The sequence below is a fragment of the Dermacentor variabilis genome, unplaced genomic scaffold, assembly GCF_050947875.1.
Source record: "Dermacentor variabilis isolate Ectoservices unplaced genomic scaffold, ASM5094787v1 scaffold_18, whole genome shotgun sequence".
Taxonomy (NCBI): domain Eukaryota; kingdom Metazoa; phylum Arthropoda; class Arachnida; order Ixodida; family Ixodidae; genus Dermacentor; species Dermacentor variabilis.
Window position 1 is genome coordinate 7,555,657 of NW_027460346.1, and position 24,040 is coordinate 7,579,696.

A 24,040-nucleotide genomic window follows, 5' to 3' on the forward strand; every position below is an offset into this window, starting at 1 on the left:
TTGGGTGCACATTAAAGAACCCCAGGTGGTCACAATTAATCCGGAGTCCCTCACTATGGCATGTCTCATGATCAAATCACAGTTTTGGCACGTAAAACCCCAGAATTTAATCAACTTTTTCTAATGACACGTTGCGCATGCCTTCATATTTTGTGCTGCACTCTCTTGATTGCAGAAAGTCATCACGTGTGACCAAGCTCCCTGTCAGAACGATGGACTGTGCTATCCTCAGGAACCTATTGGGAAGATTGCTGTGAGTAGCTGCAAGCTTTTCCTCAATTGACAACGGTAGCACTGGAAAATTCCACTTGATGTATGCATGTGTGCAGGCATTGTTTGTCAGAAAGTTAATCTAATAATAATAGCATACTTTAGTCTGGGGTGTTTATTTGAAGCCTGTTTTCCACAGCACAGTTGGCATCAAAAGTTTACTGAGGCATGGGTTCCATGCAAAAGTAGAATTTCCAAGCAGTTTGTGACTGTAGCAAGTAAAACTGTACAACACCATGTTGTTCACATGTACCGTGGTTTGCATGTACAGGGTGGAAATCCGAACACTAGGTTGCATGCGTGGGCTGCAGAAATATTCAGCTTTATCTATAGATTTCATGGTCCTTGAACTTTTGACGTTGACTGTACAATTAAGAATATTTATCAGTTTACCTACGTAGGATACTTAGACAATGTGTATTAAGTTTGGAAAATAAAAGGCAAAGCGCTCTTCGTGGAGAAGACTAACTTTGCATTGTTATCATCTACCATATATACTTGAGTAAGGGCTGCACTTTTCTAAGGGTCTCACCTCCTCACTTAGTGGCCCAAAATTTGGCAATCAAATTTAAGAGTTGCATTTCACGCATGGTGCCATGATCCTCGCAATCGACGCAGCTACCATATGTCAGTAGCTGCCCCACAGGTTTTAGTGCGTGTCGCAGAGCTGAGATATCTGCGAGATCGTCCCTTTTTCGTCCCATTTTTTGTGTTTTGCCGGTTCCATGCATCATTGCTTCTTTGTACCGCGGTCACTTTCACGACTGCATAGCATGACTGCTTGCAAGAAAAGGCTTTGTTCAAGCTTTGAGTTGTATATGCTGAAGAGCATGGGAAACGGGCAGCCGGCCATAACTTCGGCATCGACGAAAAATGCATGCATCGGTCGTGCGACGCCAAAGAAGATCTGGCCATGATGAGAAGACCAAGAAGGCATTCCGCGGTAAGCCGAGCGAATTCCGAATACAGTTAACTCGAACTTCCGTTAATGCGACCCTGAGGAAACCGACAGAGCTGGTCGAATTACCCGGCGGGTCGAATTAAACAAAACACGCCTTTGATCCACTTAGCGGTGTTTGCCTTTAATGTTGCCTTCGCCACTATACAGCCGCGTTATGCGGCGAAGTATACCGAGCGGGGAAAGGTGCCACTGTTACAGGACATAGCACGTGTTCGGTATTTTACACACGCACATGCGCCGTCTCGAGTCACAGTGCCAACACCGTGACGCCTAGTAAGTTTACTGGCAGGCCTTCAGAGTATTAGATAGACCCCCCCCTCTTTTGTTGGCCCTAAACGTCCCCTCTGTTTTACGAGTTTTTTCATATAACCGCCTTCTTTTTCGCAAGCTTTCCCAAAACACAGATGGCTTTTCTCCGCTTCTCGGTGCACGGCGCGTGCGCGCGTATAATCAAGGAGCGCGTACTAAGCCCCATTAACTGTCTCAAACGAGACACGCATGGTGGGAGAAATGAGGGCTCAAATCGCTGCAGTAGCGTCAGAAACAGTTCTGAATGGCTTCCCATATGCATATTTAACGTCTAGGTGCTCGTACTGGGACCGGAGACGGCGCGTGCATGCGTGTCTAATTAGGAAACGCGTACTATGCCTTGTGACAATGGCCCCTTCCATTCTTGGTATGCTTCATTGTATAACATCGCTGTATTGCCGCGAAACTGATCAGTCAAGTTTGAATTATCCAGCGAAGGTCAATTTTGACATTGAAATAACAAAATTTGGGCCCATAGAAGTGTATGGACGCCTGCTGGCACCTTCAGTCAGGGTCGAATTAACAAAAGTCTACTCTACTTGAGAAGGAACTTTTGGGCTATGTTATAAACATAGGGAAGGGCGGCTACGTATTTTCTATTGAAATGCTCAGCACCAATACCCTTGCCATTGGACACCAGATGGGCATTTCCACATGTGGGCTGCAATCTGATAAAATCGAAGAAAAAAAAGTGTGGCCCCTTACACAAGTCTGTACGGTATGTTATGAATGTGTTACGATTAGTAAATTCCAAACTCTAAAGCATTGGATTTAAAGGATTAAATTAGCTTAGACTGGTGCAGTATTTTTTTGAAACTCTAGTTTTATTTATTTGGTGAGATAAGGTTTACTATTACTGGCTGAAGTGAAGGCCAAAATACTTCTCTGTATTTAGTTTTATACTTAAACCCCAGTGCTATTACTTCAGTATGGCATCATTAAATTAAAGCTATTTTCTTATATTCAAGTTGCTTTTGTTCAAGAAAAGTTCTTAAAAGGTACTAGACTGAACCTTTTACTCCTTTGCAATGCAGTGTAGTTCATACTTACTGATGCACAGTTAACTAGAACTTTGGCAGATACTGTCAAAATTGATGATATCCTCGCCAGCTGGTACAGTAAATTGAGAGTGGTGTTGCCATCCTCCGTTCATTTTTGCCTCTTTTCTAGCTCACCGAGCCTCCTCATGATAAAGGTGACCTTTCAGAAGCATGATTTACTGATACACTTAAACACTGTATTCCTTTTTAGCATTCGTTTAATAAGGGGTTTGGCAGGATAAATGGCGTAACCTTGGTTTCGGCACTCTCTCTTAACTGCTGTGTATGGTATGTTCTGCGAAATTTTGTGTGTGGAATAATGATACCATTTAGCTGAGTTTTCTGCTGTTTATTTCTGCCGTGGCACCTTTAATAGTTTCTGTAAATGTACGTGTTAACTTTTAGCTAGAGTTCCAGATGTTGATGTGCTTGTGGTGGTGGAGGGGGTACAAAAAATGCTTTTACACCGATTCCAAGAGTGTGTGGCATCTGCATTACTTTTTTTCCTTTGTCTCTTTTTTTGTGTGTGCTTGTTCAGTACCAGTGCAAGTGTGAGCATGGTTTCGAGGGAACCAACTGCGAGCGCCCCCGTGACTTCTGTGAGAGTGCACCGTGCCTGCATGGTGCCACCTGTGTGAGCGAAAGAGGTGGTTATCGATGCATCTGTGTTGACGGCTACAGGGGTGATGCCTGTGGTGAACTCATAGACTTCTGTCACGAGCCTCAGCCTGACACCCCATGCCTCTATGGGGGGCGTTGTGTGCCACATGTGGGTGGCTTCACTTGCAACTGTGATGGCAGTAAGTGTCCACAAGCGAGTTGCATGCATCCAGCCATTTTGTGTGGGAAGCGTGCAAACATGTGATCTTGTGTCATTGAACCTTTGTACGTGTAACGCAATTATGTTATGCCTGATGTTGCTATAAAAGAAAAAAATCACAATTGTAAATCTGCAGTCAGAGCCATGCAACAGCATTATGAGGCAGTGCAGCATCAGAGTGCAAATAAGGTTACTTTTGCAGGCATTTAGGCTTTTTGGGGCTGCTGGCTTGCACAATATCTTGGGCCATGCACAAACAAATATTTGCTTTCCTCTAACTGATACAGTATCAAAGCTAGCATTTTGTTTTCGTTACAAGCGTAGAATACCCATTGAATTAAAGCATGATTATACAGTACCTAGATATTTATTATACTGCAGGTCTAGAGCGATTTTCTTTTTTCTACAAGTTCAGCTGAAAAATACATTTTGCAGTGCATCAAATATAATGATGATGCTGTCACAATGTCTCTCTTAGTGACTGCGTAAAGCTTAAAAACAAAACTTTCACAGTACGCTGGAGTGAATGGTAGCTTTATCTGTTTGAATTGCATGTGCTGCATGTGCTGCATGTGTGTGTGTGTGTGTGGGTGGGTGGGTGGTGCACGCACGCATGCATGTAGAGAAGCCACATGTTGTAAGCACTACAAAACTGCTGTAAGTATCAAGCTGTGTGTAACGTTGCAAGTACAGTACAAGGTCTGTCTGATGAGTATCCAACCATGCATCAAAAAAAAAAGAAAAAAGAAGCGGCCACCTGTCGTATTCGTCATCCTAATGCCCTTCTAGACATAGTTGCCTCCTGCTTCCCCACGCTTAACCCAGCGGTCCTTTCACTCCTCAAAACAGTCTGGAGCTTTTCCTTGGGAATCACTGTTAGGGCAGCTGTCACATTGTGCTTAATGTCCTCTCAGGTCTGAAAGGATATTTCAGGTGCCATTTCATTTGTGTGAACAGCCAGAAAAGTTGCATGAGGCCATTTTCAGAGATTAAGGAGCTTGACGAAACACCAAAATACTGTCTGAATCTGAACAAAAAACTGAATCACATGAGCCCCATGAATGGAGCTGTTCTCATGACTGCAGTTACCAGGTTTTCGAATTCCTCTGTCAGAACCCTGTCTGAATTTTGCAACCACCTGCTGCACATACAAATAATCTCTAAGGCATTTGCAGCATTTCTGTTGCTTTCCACTAGCTCATCAGCAATCCCATCATTACAGCTTATTCAAGACTTTGCACAGTGTGGTCCACTCTCCACAGACGTTTAGCCTTTATAAGTGGTCGTACAACATTTTTATCTTCATGCCGATAGCACCATTTCCAAATGCTGTTCAAATCTTCTGACTCGCTTTGAGTGTAATGAAGCTTCACATACAGAACTTTATGTAGTGTTTTTGTTCTATTTGCTTTGTCATATTTTTGCCCACATTAAAGTGTGCCAAGGTCAGGTGACAGCACCCAGCACAATTGCTCCTGCGCAATAGCACACACAAGTCACAAGTGAAAGCCATATCGCCTGCAGCCTGAACACATCACGGACCAGCGGCGTTACGAGGGGGGCAAGCCACCACTCCGGGTGCCACTGACCCTAGTGAGGCCAATGTTATGGACTCTCCTTTCATGGCACACAGTGTGGCCAATGTGTGCCCTATAGTTTTGTCTAAAACCAGGGAGGTTGGATATTTTTCAGACAGACCTTATAGCTGCATACTATTGGCTTCCTTAAATTACGATATAGCCAGCAGAAATAGTTAATTGCTGCATGTGAACTCAGTCATACCTGTACAGTAACCTGTGTTTTTATTCTAACCGCATTGAAACAAGATTCTGTGCTTACTACCGCTTTGTTTCCACTCATACAGTCAACGAAGAGTTTTTCGGACATCCCTGATAATTCGGATGCCTTCGCGGTACCGCCTCGTACCCCATAGAGCCAAAGCATAAGGACGTCTGAAATGTCGGACGCGGAAACCTTTCGCCGCCTGATTTTCCTTACTTCTTGCAGTGACCGCAGGCCCTAAGCGGTATTAACTGAAGCCACCACGGCTGCTATTTTATCTCGCAACCTCGAATCAGTGATCTCGCGCGCCGATCGGCTGGCAGCCGTGGTAGTCGTTTTGTGCTGTCGTTAGGCCTAGCTGCTTCAATGTTCGGTAGCAAGCTTCCTGCTGTTTGGTGCCGTGTTTTTCATTTAAAGGATTCGCCGCTGTCAACAATGGCTCCGACTTCGGCTTCGGCAGGCTCGTCGATGGCTTCGAAGCGCGGAAAGTTCGGAGTCTAAAACGTTGCGTAATATCGGTTCCCGGAAGTCAGCCTCGCCGCAATACAGCGGTGTTACGCGGCCAAGCATATGCAATGTATTGTGAAGCATACCAAGAGTGCAAAGGAGCCACTGTCACGATACATAAAATGTGTTCCTTATTTATACACGCGCGCACACCCACCATTCCCTGTCACAGTGCGTGTGTCGAGACGCCTAATAGTTGCACTGGCTGGCTTTTAGTGCTATTTAGGACGTGGCTGTGGTGATTTGAGCACTTGAAGGCAGTTACAGGCATGCATTAGTTTTTTTTAATCTTTTTGTGGTCCCTAGGGAGTCCGAAAAATCGAACATTGACTGTATATTATACTGAGATTGCATTTTTGTCTGCAAGTTGTAACTGTGAAATTTCGTTATATAATAGCACAAGTTATAGTAAATAATAGAGGTAATGAAGTAATTCTCCTCAAACTTCCCATAGGATCCCATGCACCTAACCCTTTGAGGGTTAATTTTTTTTTCCAGATTTAAGATCTTTAGAGGGACTTACCTTAAATTTTCGTTGAGGTGACAATAAAGTAAGTAAGTTTGTGCAGGGTCACACATTTTTTTTTTTTTTGATGTCATGATTGGGAACTAGTCTTCCTTATACACAATGTTTAGGTGTGCAAAAGGGTTACAGGTCTGATAGCCATAGAAACAGGGTTGAACATTGCATGGCCATATGCTTGAATGTTTTGTCAACACTGAGCCACAGTGGAGGCAAAAAAGGACCAAGGCCTCTTCAAACAGGTCTTTTCAACACAGGTCTCTTCAAACTTGCACTATACCAGCTTGTGTAAGTCTTCGTCAACCAACTAGTCTCACTAGTTGCCATGAACAAGGGCCAGCCAAACTTTCAATATGTGTAGTAAGTGGTAATATATTGATTGGTTAGCTCATGTTCCCCTGCACTTGCCTTAGCATTGTCTCTGCAGTTACATTTTTTTTTAACTTGGCAACTTTTTGTTTTTGTTTTTATTCTCAGTGTGAGGTTGCTCCCTTTCATTGGTACCTGCTGTAGTTCTTTTTCTAGGGCTTGTTGGTTGAACCCAGTATTGCTTTAAGCTCACGATGCCCACGAGCAGCAGGTCTTGTGCTGAACCATGCCTACTGACAGCAGTTTAAAGTAGCTTCTGTGAGCTAGAGCATTCCAGAAGCTTTACTCAGGGGCTGCTGTCCAAAATACATGGGAACTGAGAAATCATTTTGCTCGGCATCCACTAGAATAAATTTGACAGGGCTTGTTGCATTTAAAAGAAATGGTTAAAATCTGACAATTATAGGAAACAGGTTTTTGATCTTGAACATAAATATTTTTACAACTATTGTTTAAGACCAAAAGAAATTAACTAAACTGTCAAGCTTCGCAACTCTCAGAAATTAAAAAAAAAATACTGCAATAGCGTAAGCTGTGCCGATTAGACACCTAAAGTGGCCAAAGTTTATGTATCATACATGGCTCTGAAATATACCACTAATTTGCAAGTAGGACTTTTGCAGTGCCTTTGTAGACATAGTAACAATTTCACCCAAGTTGTAAACTCGTACTTCACATTTGTCAGCTCCAGATGCTCTAACAGATGCAGTTTGTAGAACTGCCGTAGTGTCTGTTTTTTGTGCAGACTTAAAAATTTGCAAACTTTGTTCTTCAATTTTTTTTAACTTACTGATTTTCAGCAATGTGTTAACAAAATTAACATTTGTGTTAATTTGATTATAACTAATAAGATTTTTCGGTAAATTTGATATTGAAAGTGAATGCATCGAACCCACGTCATTTCCGTCTAAAAATGATTATTTTCGGCCTCTTCTAGGAAAAATTTTCAAGCACAAACTGTAACTCGCAATAAATGATTACAGTATTTATCCTATTGTAACGCATGCCTCTTTTTCCAAGAAAATTGGTTTGAAAATTTGCACTGTGTTGCACTTGGATACAAAATCAAAACTGCATTTGTAACAGCTTGCCAATAGAGCCAGCCTAGCCAGCATCATTATCATTGCGATTGCAAAATTGTGATGCAACAAGTTCTCCTTATATGATGACAACGTGCTGCTCTCAGTCTTTGATTATGAAAACTTATTCAAGAAGGTACATTATTTTACATTAAGAGGTACATTAAGGCAACGGCAACAAATCCCATTATGCCTTTTTGATGTTCCAGAGAATCGCATGGGTTGCAAGACAATTTAGGGAAATATTAGTCTAGGCATTGAACACCACCCTGTTTGCAATTTTTGCGGAGTTGTTTGATAAATACAGAATATCGAATGCAGAATGGGCAGTACAGAGGGCGTCACGTTGTGGTCCATAGATAGCAATAAAATGCTGTCAGAGATGATGACGATTGACGTTAAGTGTAAATAAACTTTCATTCTGCGAAGTTGACTGGTTTCATCCTCTTATAATTGCCAGAATTAAAGTCATTCTGCATTATCCATGCTGAAAAATAAGCTGTGCCTTAGATTTATACTTCAGTTGGGAGATCTAATGTCATTTTGGCATAAGTTTTCTACTTTAAACTGATAAATGGTGGGTGCATGTTCGATTTGGCGGCATGTTAGGATCTGGCTAATATTGCCAAATAAAACAGTGGCATGTTTCAGTGTCCTTTCTGGCCTATTTCTTTTATTTAGAATTTAGTTCGGCTGAACAGATAATTAGACCAATTTAGTTGGTACCCATCATGTTTAATTAATGTAAGTTGACTATATTTTTGAAAACTGGGAGACCCTAAATGAAAATTCTGCTTTCAAAGGTATGTAAAATTCAGCTGTCTCTCTTATATGTAAAAATTTTTTTATTCAAATAAGTTCAATGGCTGCCTCATGAGAATGTTTGTTTCACATGTGTGTTTGAATACGGAAATCAGAGCTGACCTTGAGCTAAAGCCGTCTCTTAAGTCGCAGGCTGTTTCTGTCCTCTTCATGTGCTCAAGTCATGTGTTCCTCATGTCACTGATAGCCCTAGTCATCACTTGGTGGATAAATTTGCATGCTTGCAGAGGCACAAAGGGATAAGTGTGATTGAGCAGTACACAGTTCAGGCAAAGACCACTATTGAGCACTACTCCTGTCAGTATTTGATTGGTAGTGTGAACGGGGTTGGTAGGTCATGTGAATGAGTGCATGGCATTGAAGTGGCTTAGCGCAGTCATTAAGTCGGGTCTGTGATAATTTATTACCTCTCGTACAGCTGGCTACGAGGGTACTCGCTGCGAGACAAATGTGAACGAGTGTGCGCTGGAGGTGTCCCCCTGTGAGCATGGCAGTACGTGCGTTGACACTCAGGGCTCGTATGAGTGCATGTGCGCCAGTGGTCGCTTTGGCCGGCACTGTGAGCACAATGACACCTGCCACCTGGAGGAGCCATGCCGCAACGAGGCTCCCTGCACACCACTGGCTGAGGGGCGCTTCTTCTGCAACTGCACACCAGGCTACCACGGGCTCACTTGTGCGCTCCTGGTGAGTAGACTGTGGTCGATGCTACGAGCATTAAGTAATTTTATTCTGCAGTCCAAAGGGACATCGCAGCGTGCAGAAAACATGACTATGAAGTACGAAGTCGGCTTTGTGTGTGGTGGTCCTCCGTTACTTTAACACAATCATTGCAGCATGGGCCACCAGTGGGTTATGGCAGTTATTTCTACTGTACGGCTGTGCAGGACTTTCCTGCTGCAAGTGAGATCTTTGCTAGAAATCAATGAAAAAAAATTCTTATTGCTTCTGGTCTGACACGTCGTATGTTGTCTCTCTCTCCACCTTGAGAAAGTTTTACTGGAGTACAACTCCCTGGTGAATCACTGGCAGGTCACAACGTACCTGAAGAATGACAAGTGACCGACCGGTGGGCACATGATGCACAGGAATCAAGACTTCAAAAAGTGCTGCCTTAGTGAATGTGCTAAGCATTGAACACGACATGCCGAAGCGCAAACTCTACTTTACGTGATAGACATGGCACCTTGGGAAAAACCATATATTCTCGTTTAAGGGCCACACTTCTGAATCTGGGCAAAACTATTTCAAGAAAAAAATTATTTTTGTATATGTCGCACTTAGTTTTTTATATGCACGCACCTTGTCTGCTGTACCCTTACAGTGGTACCAACATGGCACACAGTTGGGAACCAGTCTACTTTTCGGTTGTACTCAAAGTTGGTAATCTTTTTGCAGGAAGCTTGATTACTTAACCATTGGTGTCATTGCAAGATTCATTTCCTGGTGCCTCATGGTTTGCACCATTCCACTTATGTGCCACACCGTCTTTTGTTGATAGCTTTGCGCTGCCACGCATGCACACTCCGCAAGTGAGGCTTTCTGTGCTTCGTGCATTTCATCGCTTCTGCGATGCCCAAATAGTACGTGGGTTTTGAACTCCAACATCCTGTTCACGTTTCACGTGAAAATCTTGGGAATTTTTCAACACTCAGCCGTTGCGTGCAGTGCAATATCTGAGGCTGCATCCTCGGTCGCCTTCACCTTTGAACAATGCTGTATTGATGTGAAACGTAAAGGCAAGTATCATGCAGTATATTAACCTGTTAGGTTTTTTTGACAGCCATCTACTAAGCACCGGTGAAATTAATATCCTGGCGCCACGCAGTTTGTCCTGTAGCACTTTCAATGCGTGTACTGCACAAATATGTACACTGCGTATTAAGTGCTTTGTATGTACTGTACATACTGTATTTGTTTGAATCTAGGCCGATAGTTTTTTTCAAATAATCATATTCCAAACTCTAGGGTTGGCTTAGATTCGAGGAGTTTAAAAACGCGCCAGTTTTTCATTGAAACTGCTAAATATGGTGCATAGCTAGCGCCATCTAGGAAAGTCAGTATCGCAGCCGCTACTAGCCATGCCAGTAGCCAACTGTACACAAGCGAAATTGCCATTTTGACCTGTGTTGTGTTGGCCGTATCGGTGTGCGGCGTTGTGCTATCGCGATGGCACCAAGCAGGAGGTGCCACTGCAGTGCCGCTTCCAAGCGAAAAGTTGTGATAGCCACAGAGGCATCGTCAAACCTTCAAGCCGGGCAGGACTTCGGTGTCGACAAGAAAAATGGCCGTCGTTGGAGGGGACGACGACACCAGCTCTTTGCGTGCGCTGCAATGAGGATGGCATTTAGCAGACCAAAGAAAGGCCATCACCACGAAGTGGAGACAGTTTTGGCTGACTATGTTCGGACGCAGAGAGCAGCTGCCCTTCCAGTGACAACAGAAGGGCTCCAAGCGAAAGCTAGGGAACTTTCGAGGGAGCGAGGCCTAACGCCAAAGGATTTCAAAGCCAGCCGGGGCTGGCTTCAGAATCATGAAGTGCTTCGGCTTCAGCCTCCGACGTCGCACTTCAATCACTCGGAAGCTGCCAAACGATTCTGAATAAAAGCTGATAGCTTTTCAGCACTACTTGCTGCAAAAGAGAGAAGCAGCAGGCTACAACCTTGGGCAAATCGGCAACGCCGACCACACGGCTGTGTATTTTGATATGCCAGTGGCGTACACCGTGAATGAAAAAGGTGCCAAGGAGGTGAAGGTGCGCCCTGCGGGTTACGAGAAGCAGCGCGCAACTATGATGATGTGCTGCCCAGCTGATGGACATAAACTCCCTCCTTATATGACATTTAAAAGGAAGACACTGCCTGCTCGAGAAACTTTCCCAAGAAATGTCATTGTGCAGGCAAATGAGAACGGGTGGTTGACGTGTGTGATGGTGGAAGAGTGGTTCTGTGGCGACGGTGTCCAAGAGCCCTTTTGACAAAGAACTCGCTCCTTGTCGTCGACTCTTACCGTGGACCGACAACGTGAAGGCTGCGCTCGTCCAAGCGAACACGGACCTCGCTGTCATACCGGGCGGCATGACGGGCCAGTTGCAGCCACTTGATGCCTGCATCAACAAACCTCTCAAGGATCGTCTGCAGAAATATTACACGGACTGGTTGACTGACGAAGACCACATGCGAACGGCAACGGGCCGCATCAAATGTGCATCGCTATTGCAGCTGGCGGGCTAGGTAGCTGCAGCGTGGGACGACATCCCAGGTACTTTGATCGTGCGCGCCTTTAAAAAGTGCAGCATATCTAATGCGCTTGACGTTACCAAAGATAGTGCACTGTTTGAAGGTGACAGTGACAAGAAACACAGCGACGAGTCTAGCAGCGACGACGACCTTGAATGAGCTCTGCACGTTCAGATTCAATAAATGCTGTTTGCATTTTGTGAATGCTGTCTTCACTTTTTTTTGTTTGGCCTATATTCGAGGTAATATATATATATTTTTTGTTGGCTTTGAACCTTAGGGGGTCGGCTTAGAATCGGGGTCGGCCTAGATTCGAGTAAATACGGTATTTGTACAGTATGCTTTCATCGCTCCTGTGCCAGCAGGAACATACACTGGCGCTCTCACCCAATTCACGTTTTGCAGGATAACTCCAATAGGTCTTTTCATCACACGACTTATGTGCAGTGCAACGTCTGAGCCACTGTCCGTTGATAGCTTCATCTTATGGCAGTGTTCTTGTGGTAAACGAGATTCCAACTGCTCCAACTCTACAGCTATGTATCAGCAACGATGAATTGGGTAATGAACGAAGCTAAAATAAAGGCTTCCCAAGGTCGTCGCACACAGCAGCAAGCTTGTAGGTATTTGAAGGTATAGTCAACGTCTGATCTTTTGGATTCCCTAGGTGCTGTGAAAACGTCAGAAAAATCAGGCAGTCTGAAAAAATGAATGCATGCCTTTACTGCCCCCAAGAGCTCAAATTGCCACAGGCATGTCCAAAATAGCTCCAAAGGCGTGCCAGTACACATATTAGTTGTAGCGGTGCTCGTGACGGCTGGTACACGTGTATAATTAAGGAATACATACTGTGTCCCGTGACAATTGTCCCGTCCTACTCTTAGTATGCTTCACCGCGTAACACTTCTATATCGAGGCGAAGCTGACTTTTAGTAGCCAGCATTATGCAATGCGTCGTGCTTTCCGAGCTTCAAAGCCATTGGTGAGGATTACAAGGGCGTATCCACTGCCATTGCTGAAAGACATGGCATCGAACAGTAAGAAGCTTGGTAGCGAACGTCGAAGCAGGTAGGGCTAGCCTTGCTGCGGTGTTGGCCACCTGCTGCGGCTGCCAGCAGATCTGTGCATGAGAGCACCTGCTCAAAGCAGCGAGATAATCAAAATCGCAGCGGTGGTGGCTTCGATAACACCATTTCGGGCCTTCGGTCATGGCAAAAAGTCTGGAAAGTTGGACGGCGAAGAGTTGTTGCATCCGAAATTTCAGACATGCTTATACGTTGACTCTATAGGGCACGTGGCGGTGCCGGTGCCACGGGGGCGTCAGAATTATCGGGCATGTTTGAAAACGGCCGTGCGGAGAATTGGTCGTTGTATGTGTCAGATAAATCTGTTTACATTTCATTTGTGTGTGTGCTGCACTTGAGAAATTGGGGCCCAGATTAATGAAGAAATAAAAAAAAGAACTGTGACCCTTATATGAGACTATACGGTACTTCTTCTTTCATATTGTAGCATTCAAGGGAAATTTGCACACCTTGTGAAAGTGCACATGGCATTCTTTGCCATCCCGTGAGAGGCCATCATAGTAATCCCCCCCCCCTCCCCCTTCCATCACCATATTATTCTAATTCAGTGCAGGAGAATATTTCTAGTGTGTATACAGCAGTTAATAGAGGCAATAAATGTGTAGAAGGTGTGCAACTTGACAGCATGAGACTGTGTTCTGTTGAACCTTTGGCTATAGCCATTGTTATATTTGGCCTTGTTGCACTCTGCTCTGTGACTTCTTTTGTGCCCTACAGCTTGTTTTGAAACACAGAAAGTCTATTGTTGTGGGTGCCAAGTCTTTTTGATAATGCTAAAGAGTGTCTCCTTCATAAAACCTGCTGTCTTGCAAATTGAAGCCATTAAGCAAGCCTACAAGAGAAGCTGCACTGCTTTCATTATGTCTGTTATTTCATGAAAGCCAATTTAGCTGTAATGTTATGGCTTATTAAATGTCAACTCTTTCTCTGCAGTGCTTTTATTTTCTTGTTTTTTTTGTGTGTGTATATGTGTGTGTTTCAACATGATCATTTTGCATGCAGTTTCTATTGATGTTATGTGAAATCTGAAATTATGTGCACTTCACCAGACATTTTCGTGGTGTGACCATCCTTGAACACCTTTGAAAGCAGCAGGCTGTGGCGATGCAGGCAACTTTATGTTTCAATGCACTCGCTGGCAGTACAGCACTTGTTATCAATGAGGTGGGTGCTTTCTTTCACACTCGTCTCACTGCTTTTCACAGGTGAGCAGTGCCTCACTGGACAGCACAGACCTGAAGCTGGTGATTGGCCTCACGGTGGCGTGTGTGTTCCTGCTGGCATTCATTGTGGGCGCTACGGTGTTCCTGCGAATGGCCAAGAAGAAGCGTGCAACCCGTGGCACCTACAGCCCAAGCAACCAGGAGATGTTTGGTGCGCGCGTCGAGATGAATCCCGTGATGAAGCCTCCACCTGAGGAGAGGCTGATATGAGGGGGATTAGCAGACAGTGGTTTTGTTCCTGCCCACCGCTGGTGGTGCGGCGGTGGTGGTAGTGGTGCTGCTGCATCCCTGTGCTAGCTTCGCTTCACTTTGAACGGCACATCTACTTTGAGACAGGTCCTATTGGTCCAGAAAAGACTACGTTGCGGTCTCTTGGAGTGAAGGCATGACACTTCATTCACTATGCATGTCTTTGTGCTGGGAAGGCAGTGTTGAATTGTTCCACGTCTGCACACCTCTGGCAACAAAGTTCCAACCTGGCTTTCTTGCACTGAACTTATGAACTGAGGCAGTGGGGCTCTGCATGTGATGCAATACGAAGTTGTCTGTTCGCTTAACGACCAATATTTGTTTTTCCTAGAATTTGAGCCAGGGTGTTTCTCCTACTTGTCAAATAGTCTTAGTTCTGAGACCATCTTTACCACAGTTTTATCACCATGTCTCTGCAGATGTGATTCCATAATTTTGTTTTCTTGTGACCACTCAACTGTACTGGCTTGCACCTTTTCTTCTGAGAGCAGGCATGTTACTTTTCCTTTTTTTGTTTCCTTCAGGAAAGGTTTTCGTTTATTATGACGAAACTATTGCTTATGCAGAAGCCTCTGCTGTGTGGCTGTTTTACTCATTTTGAGTAACTCCTCAATCCTAGCAATGACAACTTCAAGTTTCAGTGCCGAGTTTGCCTGTCATGCCACCTTTGAATTACTCTGGTTTCATTTCTTACTGGCAGTGATAAATGTGCTTCTTCTTGTGTGCGTGTACAGAACACCCTTCAATGCATCATTGTCCCAAGTGGTCAACTTTGGCATCACTTTCATGCCAAGAGTTCCATAACACCAAACTTTTCTGGCTTGAGAGTCAAGTTGAAGATAGCGACCTTTGTTTTTCGTGTTGCTTCGATACTGATGTCACCACTGCCATAATAGTTGTTTTGTCGCTATGGCAATGGCATCGTGATCCCATCAGCAACCCATTGCCTTCTCTTCAAGCCAAGCACATGTGCCTGGAGCTCTAGAAGAGCAGCTACGACCACCAGTACCATGGGACCAAGTGTGTTTGTGCTTTATTTTTCTTTTAAAAGTTTGTCGTGATTCTGATGTGCTGTGGGATGTGCATATTAACAGACTACATAACCTGTGACAAGGTTTTAGCTGTTGGACTGTGGAGGGTTCTTGGGATGCACGGCAACTCAAACTCAAGATGAGTTGACAGTGTGCAGAAGACTGACAAAATGTTTTGAACTCTGCCACATGCTTTCTCAGATGCGAGTTCCTATGGTGCTATGAGCAGTGAGTTGCATTGCCTTTGGTGTAAAATGCAGACATCACTGTCAACGCCAGGACTCCGGAGTGAACCAGAGTTAATGGCACACGCAGATCCAAGTGTTGCTGTCCCATTAGCTGCCTGTTTTCTTCGTTACAAACTGGCTGTGCTTGTTTGTGTCACACTTGTTGGAATGAGCCTTCTACACATATTTTCATTGCCTACAAAGATAACTTTTCAGCCAATGCAATGACTCCATGTAGACATGTTGATTTACGCTCTCTTTTCAGAGATGCTGTTAAGGAAGCACTGTTACCTGATACAGAGATGTATGGGTGCATTTTTTCAGATTTATATTTCTGTTCACTGCATGTATAATACTGAGAAAAAGGTTGAATATTACTGATGCGCTTTTCCTCATTCCGTCCAGCACACTCAATGTGCGACTCTTGCCAAAGCGCCTATATGATGTTGGCTTTCTGTAGATACTAATGAAATGCTATCATATGAGATTTATTGTGTACAAAGCAAACCTTATTGTGAATAATGTGCAACAGCTGCATGCCTTTTGGCATCACCATGCCAGTTACCAAGGCAGCACATTGGATAAAATAGAAATGGAACAAGGCTTTCAAAGTTGTCAAGAACAAAATATCTCAATACACAGGACAGAGAAATAGACAAAACAACACAAGCGTTCATGTTGCTTTGCCTGGCTCTCTGTTTTGTGTATTGAGCTGTTTTATTCTTGACAATGCTACATCAACTGGCCTGAACTTCTGCACTTTGAAGGTCAGTGCAGAGAATTGGAAGCTTTTAGACTTGCCTAATCCAAGTGAGAGGCTGCTAATTTTTATTTAGTTCCTGCAGTTTGCAATTACGCTGCGTGGGAGACAAGTTTTTTAGTTAGCATAACGATGTACTTAGTGTTTATGTCATGGGACTTCTAGCTCAGACATGTAGGGGTTAGTGTGGAGACTGGACACACAAGAGTGCTAAAGCCTGCACTCTAAATCAACAGCACAAATGAGAGGTAGTTATTGCTTGAGTGTTATCTTACAAGGAGACACTAGAATATCCTATAGTTTCAACTGTGAGGTGTTTTTATGAAATAGTTCATTTGGAGATTGCTAGCATGAAACTACAGCTGGTGATCCTTGGCAAATTTTGTCTTGCTAGAGCACCACTTGTGTGGCTTGTCATTTGGGCACCGATTTCACTCTTAGCAAAAGTATCCACCGAGATGTCTCACCACAGGTTCCTGCCTCTGTGCAGCAGCATGTTGTCTCAGTGCTGTGTGTTGGCAATGTGCTACTTCATTCGGAAGGCCACAACTTGTTCTGTCGATTACGAAGGCTAATCGGATGTTATGCCTCATGTTCTTGTATGTAATGCATTGCCAATAGTGAACACGCAAAGTGTACAGACAAATAACATGCCTCGAGACGCAGTGAGTGTGCTTATTCTAGCATCATTTCAAGATCTTGTCTTTCACAGTCAAAAGTTCAGCACCGAGTAGCGGCAACATTCTTTCAATCAGTCCTTACGGCATCCGTGGATGGTGGCCTGAATTCTGTACAAATTTTAGAATTACAGCCAATTTATGGCCATCTTAAAGATATAGGTGAGCTAGACTGTTTTTCACACAGTATCAGGCCTTTTACTTGTTATGCAGCAACCCCCTGATCTGCTTACAGTGAGGGAGAAATCATTTGTTTTTACTTCGAGGAGCGTGCACTCTGTGAAATGCACTCTGTGAAAACAGAGTGCACGCTGACTTATAGTAAGGTGTCCTGTGCTTCATCTTGCTTTCTTTTTGATGTGATCATGCAATAAGGATGCCATTGCAGCAGTTGTGATCAAGAATCTCCTGTTTACAGTTTGACAGTTTGAAACAACTGTGGAGCACTCGTCAAGGTGCAACAAGTTGCTGCTTGCTGTTTGGCTGTAAACGTTACTGAGGCAGAGGTGACGAGAACTGAGCTGCTGCCCATTTGAAATTTGCCTGCTCTTTACGCTGCAGCCTTTCAGTATCAATGCATCATATTCATCCAGTTAAATTGGTGCAATTGTCTCTTGAAAGTTTACTAAAAAAAATTCTGGTGCAAGCAACATTGAGAGGGCCCAATGCAGCACATATGCATTTGCAACCTGATTTTTAACGTCCCACGTTCTCCTTTTAATGGGCATTTAGTGCACAAACTTCTCAAGCTGATGTGAATTCTATGCTTCTATGTAAAAGCAATTGCATTCACATGCAACTCAGTCTTTGCTTTTGATATTTGGTCAATGTGCTTTGCTTTTCCTGCTTTTTGTAGGATGAAAACTGAGAGAAAAATATTCCCTCAGTCTGTACTTCAAGGACCTGCTTTGTGGAAACTTCAATGTTTGTTTGCTGTGTTGTTGCACACTGACCTGTCAATTTCAGCATCTACTTGAGTCTCATGCTGCTGGCACACTTTGGGCAATCAGTCTGTAAGTGTTTGTGAAAAAGCACATGTTAGGTGGAGGGCAGAAAAATTTTTTTTCTTTACCAGCTCTAAAGCAGCCCATAATATCCACATTTATCTTCCTTGTCCTCCATTGGCACAAAGAACTGTCCCGAGTTGAGCTCCTGATCCTTTATTTTGCCAAAGATGATGACTGCACTGTGAGAAAAAAGGGCATACACCGTCTTCTTCCTTTATTTGTTCTGAGAACATTGTTGCCCATACCTATCACTTGCCTAACAAGCACAAGCACACCAATTTTATTGGGTCTTTTGTCGGAAGGCACACTTATCAGGTTATGAGTGTGCATGTGTGATAATGTTTGTGCTAGATCCCTGTTAGAGGTTGTCATGCTTCTGTAATTGCTCAGGGAGGTTAACGCTGCAGCATTTCTCTTTTTTGCCTCTTGTCACCATGCATGTGCTTTTGGAACACTTGCCATGTGAAATGTGTTTGGCTCAATTACAACTGCTGCAACATCCCACTGCAGTCAACATATGGTCTAAGGCCTCAGTAGTGCCATTGTGTAAAGTGTGTAGCGCGGTCAGCACAGTAATTTATTTTTTTTCCTGACCCAGCTCGTCATGTAAGCAACCACGCGGTGCAGGCTGCCATTGTCTATCCACTCAGGTCTTGTAGGTTATGCTGAGACTGTTGGTGTTTTCAGCAGTTCTGCTTAACATGTTAAAATGGCACTAACTGTTCATTTAGGTGATGCAGCATGCCATGTTCACATGTGGCCTGCCTTTTTGAAGAGGCTGCCTAGCTGATTGCAGTAGCATTACATAAATGCTGTGTAGCTTAAGTCTCTGTGCTTGCAGAACTGCATTGCTTGAAAGCAGGCCGAAGGGTGACTCATAGTACACAACACAGCTTTTCGTTATATGTGTGTCTTCTTTGTCGCTTCCAAGCAGTGCAGTTTTGTAATCGTCAACCGACTAGTTTGACATTTCTTTTCTTGAGTCCTTGCCTGCACATAAGCTGTGATCACACATTGTGTCTACCAAATACGCTAGCGCAATGGTGCTTCATATTCTGGATATCTCTGGACGTTGGACGGTGGCACACGAGTGTGCAGCTAGTGCCTCGTGGTGGCTTGCATGTGGTTTGGGTTGGGAAGAGGAGTGATCGTGTCTGCATGGCATTGCTCTGATGGTGGAAGCAGGAAGTTGTGGTTTGTGGTGCCGTAAATGCTGCTGTGTCTGTTTAGCACATTCATGCTTGCTTTCTGGCCAGACCTAATCCCCATGGGTGCGTGTTCGTGCACATGTAGTCTGGAATGGTTTGCTTGCAGCTTTTTGCTGATGTTAAGAAACATTTCATGCAGGGCATGGGCTGGACATGAAGATATCTGAGCCAGATGCTTGCTTACCCATTTGCTCCAGTATGATACCAAATCCAGTTGTTTTGTTCTCACTGCCGCTGTGCTCACAAATGTGCTAACTCACTCTTAACTGTAGTGCTTGGGGCCCTCTATCTCTGATGTCTGATGTGAAGGTTTCATACCATGAAAATGCTAGCTATGGTGTGATCGTTTATTTTATACTTTTTAAAGAAATATTTCTATTTACTAGAGACAAAAGAACACATTCCACCAGTTTAAATGAATGTGAATGAATGCGCGTTGCATTTCAGTGGCTGAATGCAATGCTTGAATTGTTTATGGAAACTTACTACGGGTGTGTAACTTGTGCATGTTATTTTGTGATTTTTTTTCTTCCCCATATCCTCCAAAGTACACGGAACTCTATTGCTTCCAAAAGTATCGCTGAGCTCGCGGCATGCTTCTGGCAATTTCACTTTTCTTTTCCGACTAGAAGTCACATTGCCTGTTGGCCAGTGGTATTAGCGTTTTCATATGTGAAAGGTTTGTAACATCTAACTGAAATGAATGGGGCATTGTATTCGAAGGTTAAGCTGCCATGCAGATATACCTTCATGCGCATATTTTAGCAAAATGAAAGTACGCTGTTTTGGTACTTTAAAGAGCAGTTACCATGTCAAATGGCAGTTTTGCCTCATGTGGACTTTAGAACTTGACTGCTTTGTTTTTAGTAAATTTTCTTATTGTGCACCAAATTCATGACAGGGGCTTGAACAAGCAACAAGTCATGGTGTATTTCTTTACAAATACAGTGGATGCAACTTAATGTAAGGGGAGAAGGCAAGTTGTGTTTCCCACACATCTTTGTTGCTTTGTGTGTGAGACATGCCAGTTTTTGAAAGTCCATCGCCCTCAACTACAAGTCTGCCAGAAGCATGTTCTGTGGGAGTGGCTTAAATTATGATGTCCCCCCAACTCTTCTTTTTTTTTTGTGTGTGTCCTGAATAAAAGGCCCACCACTTAAGAGCAGTTGTGCAGTATATAAACAAGTGTACATTCCATGTGGATTGCATGTTCTGCACAGATAGAGAGCATGCTTGTATTCATGTTTTGTTGTGTATTTATTCTTTTTTGTTTGTTTCTTTAGAGATGTATGAATGCCTTGCTTGAACCTTGATAGATTCAACTCCAATTGTTGCATTCAGCTGCCAACAAGTGCCTTGATAACTAATTTAACTGCCACTGAACTGCTCCACATGTTTTTTTTCTTCTAGCCTCTGTTTGAGTGCACTGAAAGAAAGAAATGTTTTTATATATGCTGTATGCATGGGAATCCTTTAAGCACATGGGAATCCTTTAAGCACGTGCCATAGGTTTCCCCTGGGGTGCATGTTTGCAGTAGAGTAGCGCTTAGACATCATACGTTGGAAGGTGCTAGTATTGTGTGTATGCACTTGAGCTCACATTCACGAAGCTGTTTACATGTAATAACAATCTGTGGTTGATTAGCTGTGCTACCTAGGCTGCTCTTTTATTGGCTGTCATGATTGGCCTGCACATGGGTGCTGATCAATTTCAAAGTGTTCTGATGTGCAAATGGCTTTGTAAATATGGTCCTTGGTTTGTGTCTGTTGCTGGGGTTGGACCAGGTTTGCACAAATGCTACCAGTTGAGAACTGAGCTTGGATGCTCCTTGCGTATAAAAATTGCACATGCATTCACAAATGGAGCTTGGGCTTGGGACAAGCTGGAGTTAGTGCAGCGTGCAATGTGTAGTGCCATTTGCACTGAGGATTATAACAAAGCAATGAGGCATGGGATTGTTGCACCCTGCAGAATAAATGTAGGACTGTATTCTGTAATTGTCCTCTTTCCATTCAATTCTTTCTGTATCGTCAGTCACGCCAAGCTGCCACTTCTGGAAATAACATTGTGAAAGCATGTGGACCAATGACAAAGGGCAGACAGAAATCTTAAAGGGCTCCTCACCAGGCCACATAGCAAATTTTGATTATGCGCTGGAAGTAGTTATGTGCCCTCTAAGGAGTGTTCTACAGTGAGAATTTTTTTAATTAGTTCATTAATGAACCCATGATTTCATGAAGCATGCATCACCACCAACATAAATACTCTCTACACTTGCCCCGTCTAGCTTCTGCGAGCAAAATTCCTTCCCTGTATTCTCCCGTACTGGAGCCGGAGGATCGCGTGATGAACACGTCACGGGCCTCACTTTTTTTTTTCTCTCGTGTTTTTGCTGAGTGGCACACTTCTAGTGACAGTCTCGTGTGCAAGCTGTTGCATTTGTCTTGTTTCACGCAGCAGACAATTTTTCACGCTCTGCACAAGAACACCTGATTAGCGGTATAAGTCAGTGCCACGAGCACTGAGGCAGACGTGAGAGGATGAAAGAGCATGATCGGGGCCCTGGAAAATTGTAGAAAATGGCGTAGTTTAGTTCTCTGTGTACACGATTGCACGGTGTGGGAACAAATGGACGAGACGGAAGTACATATCTCTTGGTATGGTACAAAGGAAAAAAAAATGCAGACATTCAGCTTGTATGTTGTATGATTTCTATTAACTTTAATTCTATTAAAGCAATAGATTAAACAAGTAAACTGATGTGGCCTTTAATAATTCACATGGCACTGAGGGACATCAATGCACTACCATGTAGAGTCACTGGAAAAAATTTCAGAGTACCGCATTCGTTTCCCTGCGCCGCCGCCGTGTTCATTGGCCCAACCGTACCACGTGACTTCGGAGTGCCATATACCTTCCAAGAGCCGGGCGGGCCGGCTGAGTAGAGCACAGGCAGTGCAGGTTCCCTACGTTTTTTGTGTTCCGATTGTTGCGCTCGCGTTTGACCGCAAGGAAATCATGCCTTTCTGCTGCGCCTTCGGATGCAGCAACCGAACTGGGTCTGGAAAGACTTTTCTAGATTCTGACCGAGAGAAATGACCGAAAGCGTCGTTCTGCGTGATTACACAGAATCGGCCGGGAGAACTTCAAGCCTACAAAAAACATCCGCGTGTGCAAGGTATAAGTACACCTTGCTTGTGCTTTTCGGCACTGTTTTAGAAGATATTTAAGCGAAGTGCATGCGGTGTTAGCGATGCGACGAAAATAGGAGTTCATTGCAGGGATCGTTCGCGTCTTGCACGCTTGACGTGGGTACATGTGTACGCGTTTGTTGCTCAACACACGCAGTTATTCCGTGCTCGTGGCACGCGAAGGCACACTTGTTGCACGAGAATTGCGCGTCCTCACGTGCACCAGGTACTCGCATGATTTCTCCGCTCACGTGAGCGCGCTCTCACCTCGAGTAACTCGACCCATATGGCACTTGTTTTTCGCAGATCGTGACAATCGCAGTCAATAACAACATGGTCAATACGAGACCCATGATACTTCCTCTTTTCCACTTATCCTTTGCTCTTTTATACATGTGCATTTCGACCTTGAAACCAATGGCCAGGTGATATTCACAACGCATGCTTCAAATTTTGAGCTTGTAAGCCGAGCACATGCAATGAACTGAAGTCAGTATACATATTATGTTTTATGTTGAAATGCGATGGTGCATACCCAAATAATGTTGTGCTTGATGCATAACAAGAAATACAAAACAACAGAACACCCAGTAGCTTTAGTTTCACTTTGTCACTATGCATGTTACATAAACCGCTCTAAAAGCACAAGAATTTTATACATCGCCTATGTAACTTAGAAAAAAAAGTGCTGCGTCACCAGCGGGCGTTCCTGCTTTTTTTTTTTTTTTACACAGGCAGCAAATCTTGGCAGTCTAAGAAAACAGTCGTAAATAAGTTGAGAGGAGTAGCCGCTCATGGCGGGGGGGGGGGGGGGACGCACTAGACAGCCGCGTTCATAAATTGCACTTTAGCAAACTTTTGCTCATTATCAGTGTACAGAAGTACATATACGTTGCTGTAATCACGCAGTTGGCTCATATTGCCCTCCCACAAGATTTAGTGCGCAAAATTGTCATTGAAGTTAGTTTTTACGCCTGCTGTGCACAGATCGTCTTACGATCACGGCCAAACACCGGTGCGCACACGACAGTCGCAATGTGTTGTGCGTATACGGCGGACGAAGTCGCCTGGAAGAGTAGAGAACGCGCGGTATCTGTTTACAAACTAAATTAAATGTATCCGATTTAGCTTCTGAAATTATACAATGAACGTACGTGCCTGTGGCACTCTCAGGTGTTAGTTTTGTCCTGCTTGGAAACATTCAATATAGAAGCCGACGGCGGTCCACGATGTTCATGCCCAAAAGCACAAGCTTGCCTCATTCCAGCTCGGAAGTGCCGAAACGTTTCCTTTGTAGCTCGCACCGCGGAAGGGGGAAAAAAAAAACACGTGCATAAGCTCCCGATAGCAGTGCTAAGCTGCTGCCCACAATCGTAGCACAGTTCCAGCAGTAAACATGATCGGCGTACAAAACAACCACTGGCTGCTTTGCTTCGCCCAAAATAACATTTTATTTTCGTTCGTAGCAACCATTATCTCCGGGCACAAGGTATTTGTACTTCAGTAAACACTCAACCCGATGTGTCACCGAATATCAAGCTCATCCAACACGGGCGGGCTTGCCGCGACGCAGTCGGCTTGGAAGGCATATCATAGAATAAAGACTGGGCATATGGCTATGGCGGCTAGCCACCGTAATATGGCGGTGGCCGCTCAGTGT

General features: G+C 44.0%; 1 protein-coding gene across 1 annotated transcript in view; it reads left to right on the forward strand.

The window, feature by feature from the left end:
• Positions 1-16,205, forward strand: part of crb (cell polarity complex component crumbs) — a 248,365-nt gene extending 232,160 nt beyond the window's left edge. The window contains exons 24-27 of the mRNA XM_075678266.1: positions 176-253; positions 3,119-3,380; positions 8,901-9,169; positions 14,012-16,205. Of these exons, the coding sequence (XP_075534381.1) occupies positions 176-253; positions 3,119-3,380; positions 8,901-9,169; positions 14,012-14,239 (837 nt within the window). The 3' untranslated portion in view covers positions 14,240-16,205. The remainder of the gene's footprint in view (positions 1-175; positions 254-3,118; positions 3,381-8,900; positions 9,170-14,011) is intronic.
• Positions 16,206-24,040: the final 7,835 nt, after the last annotated feature.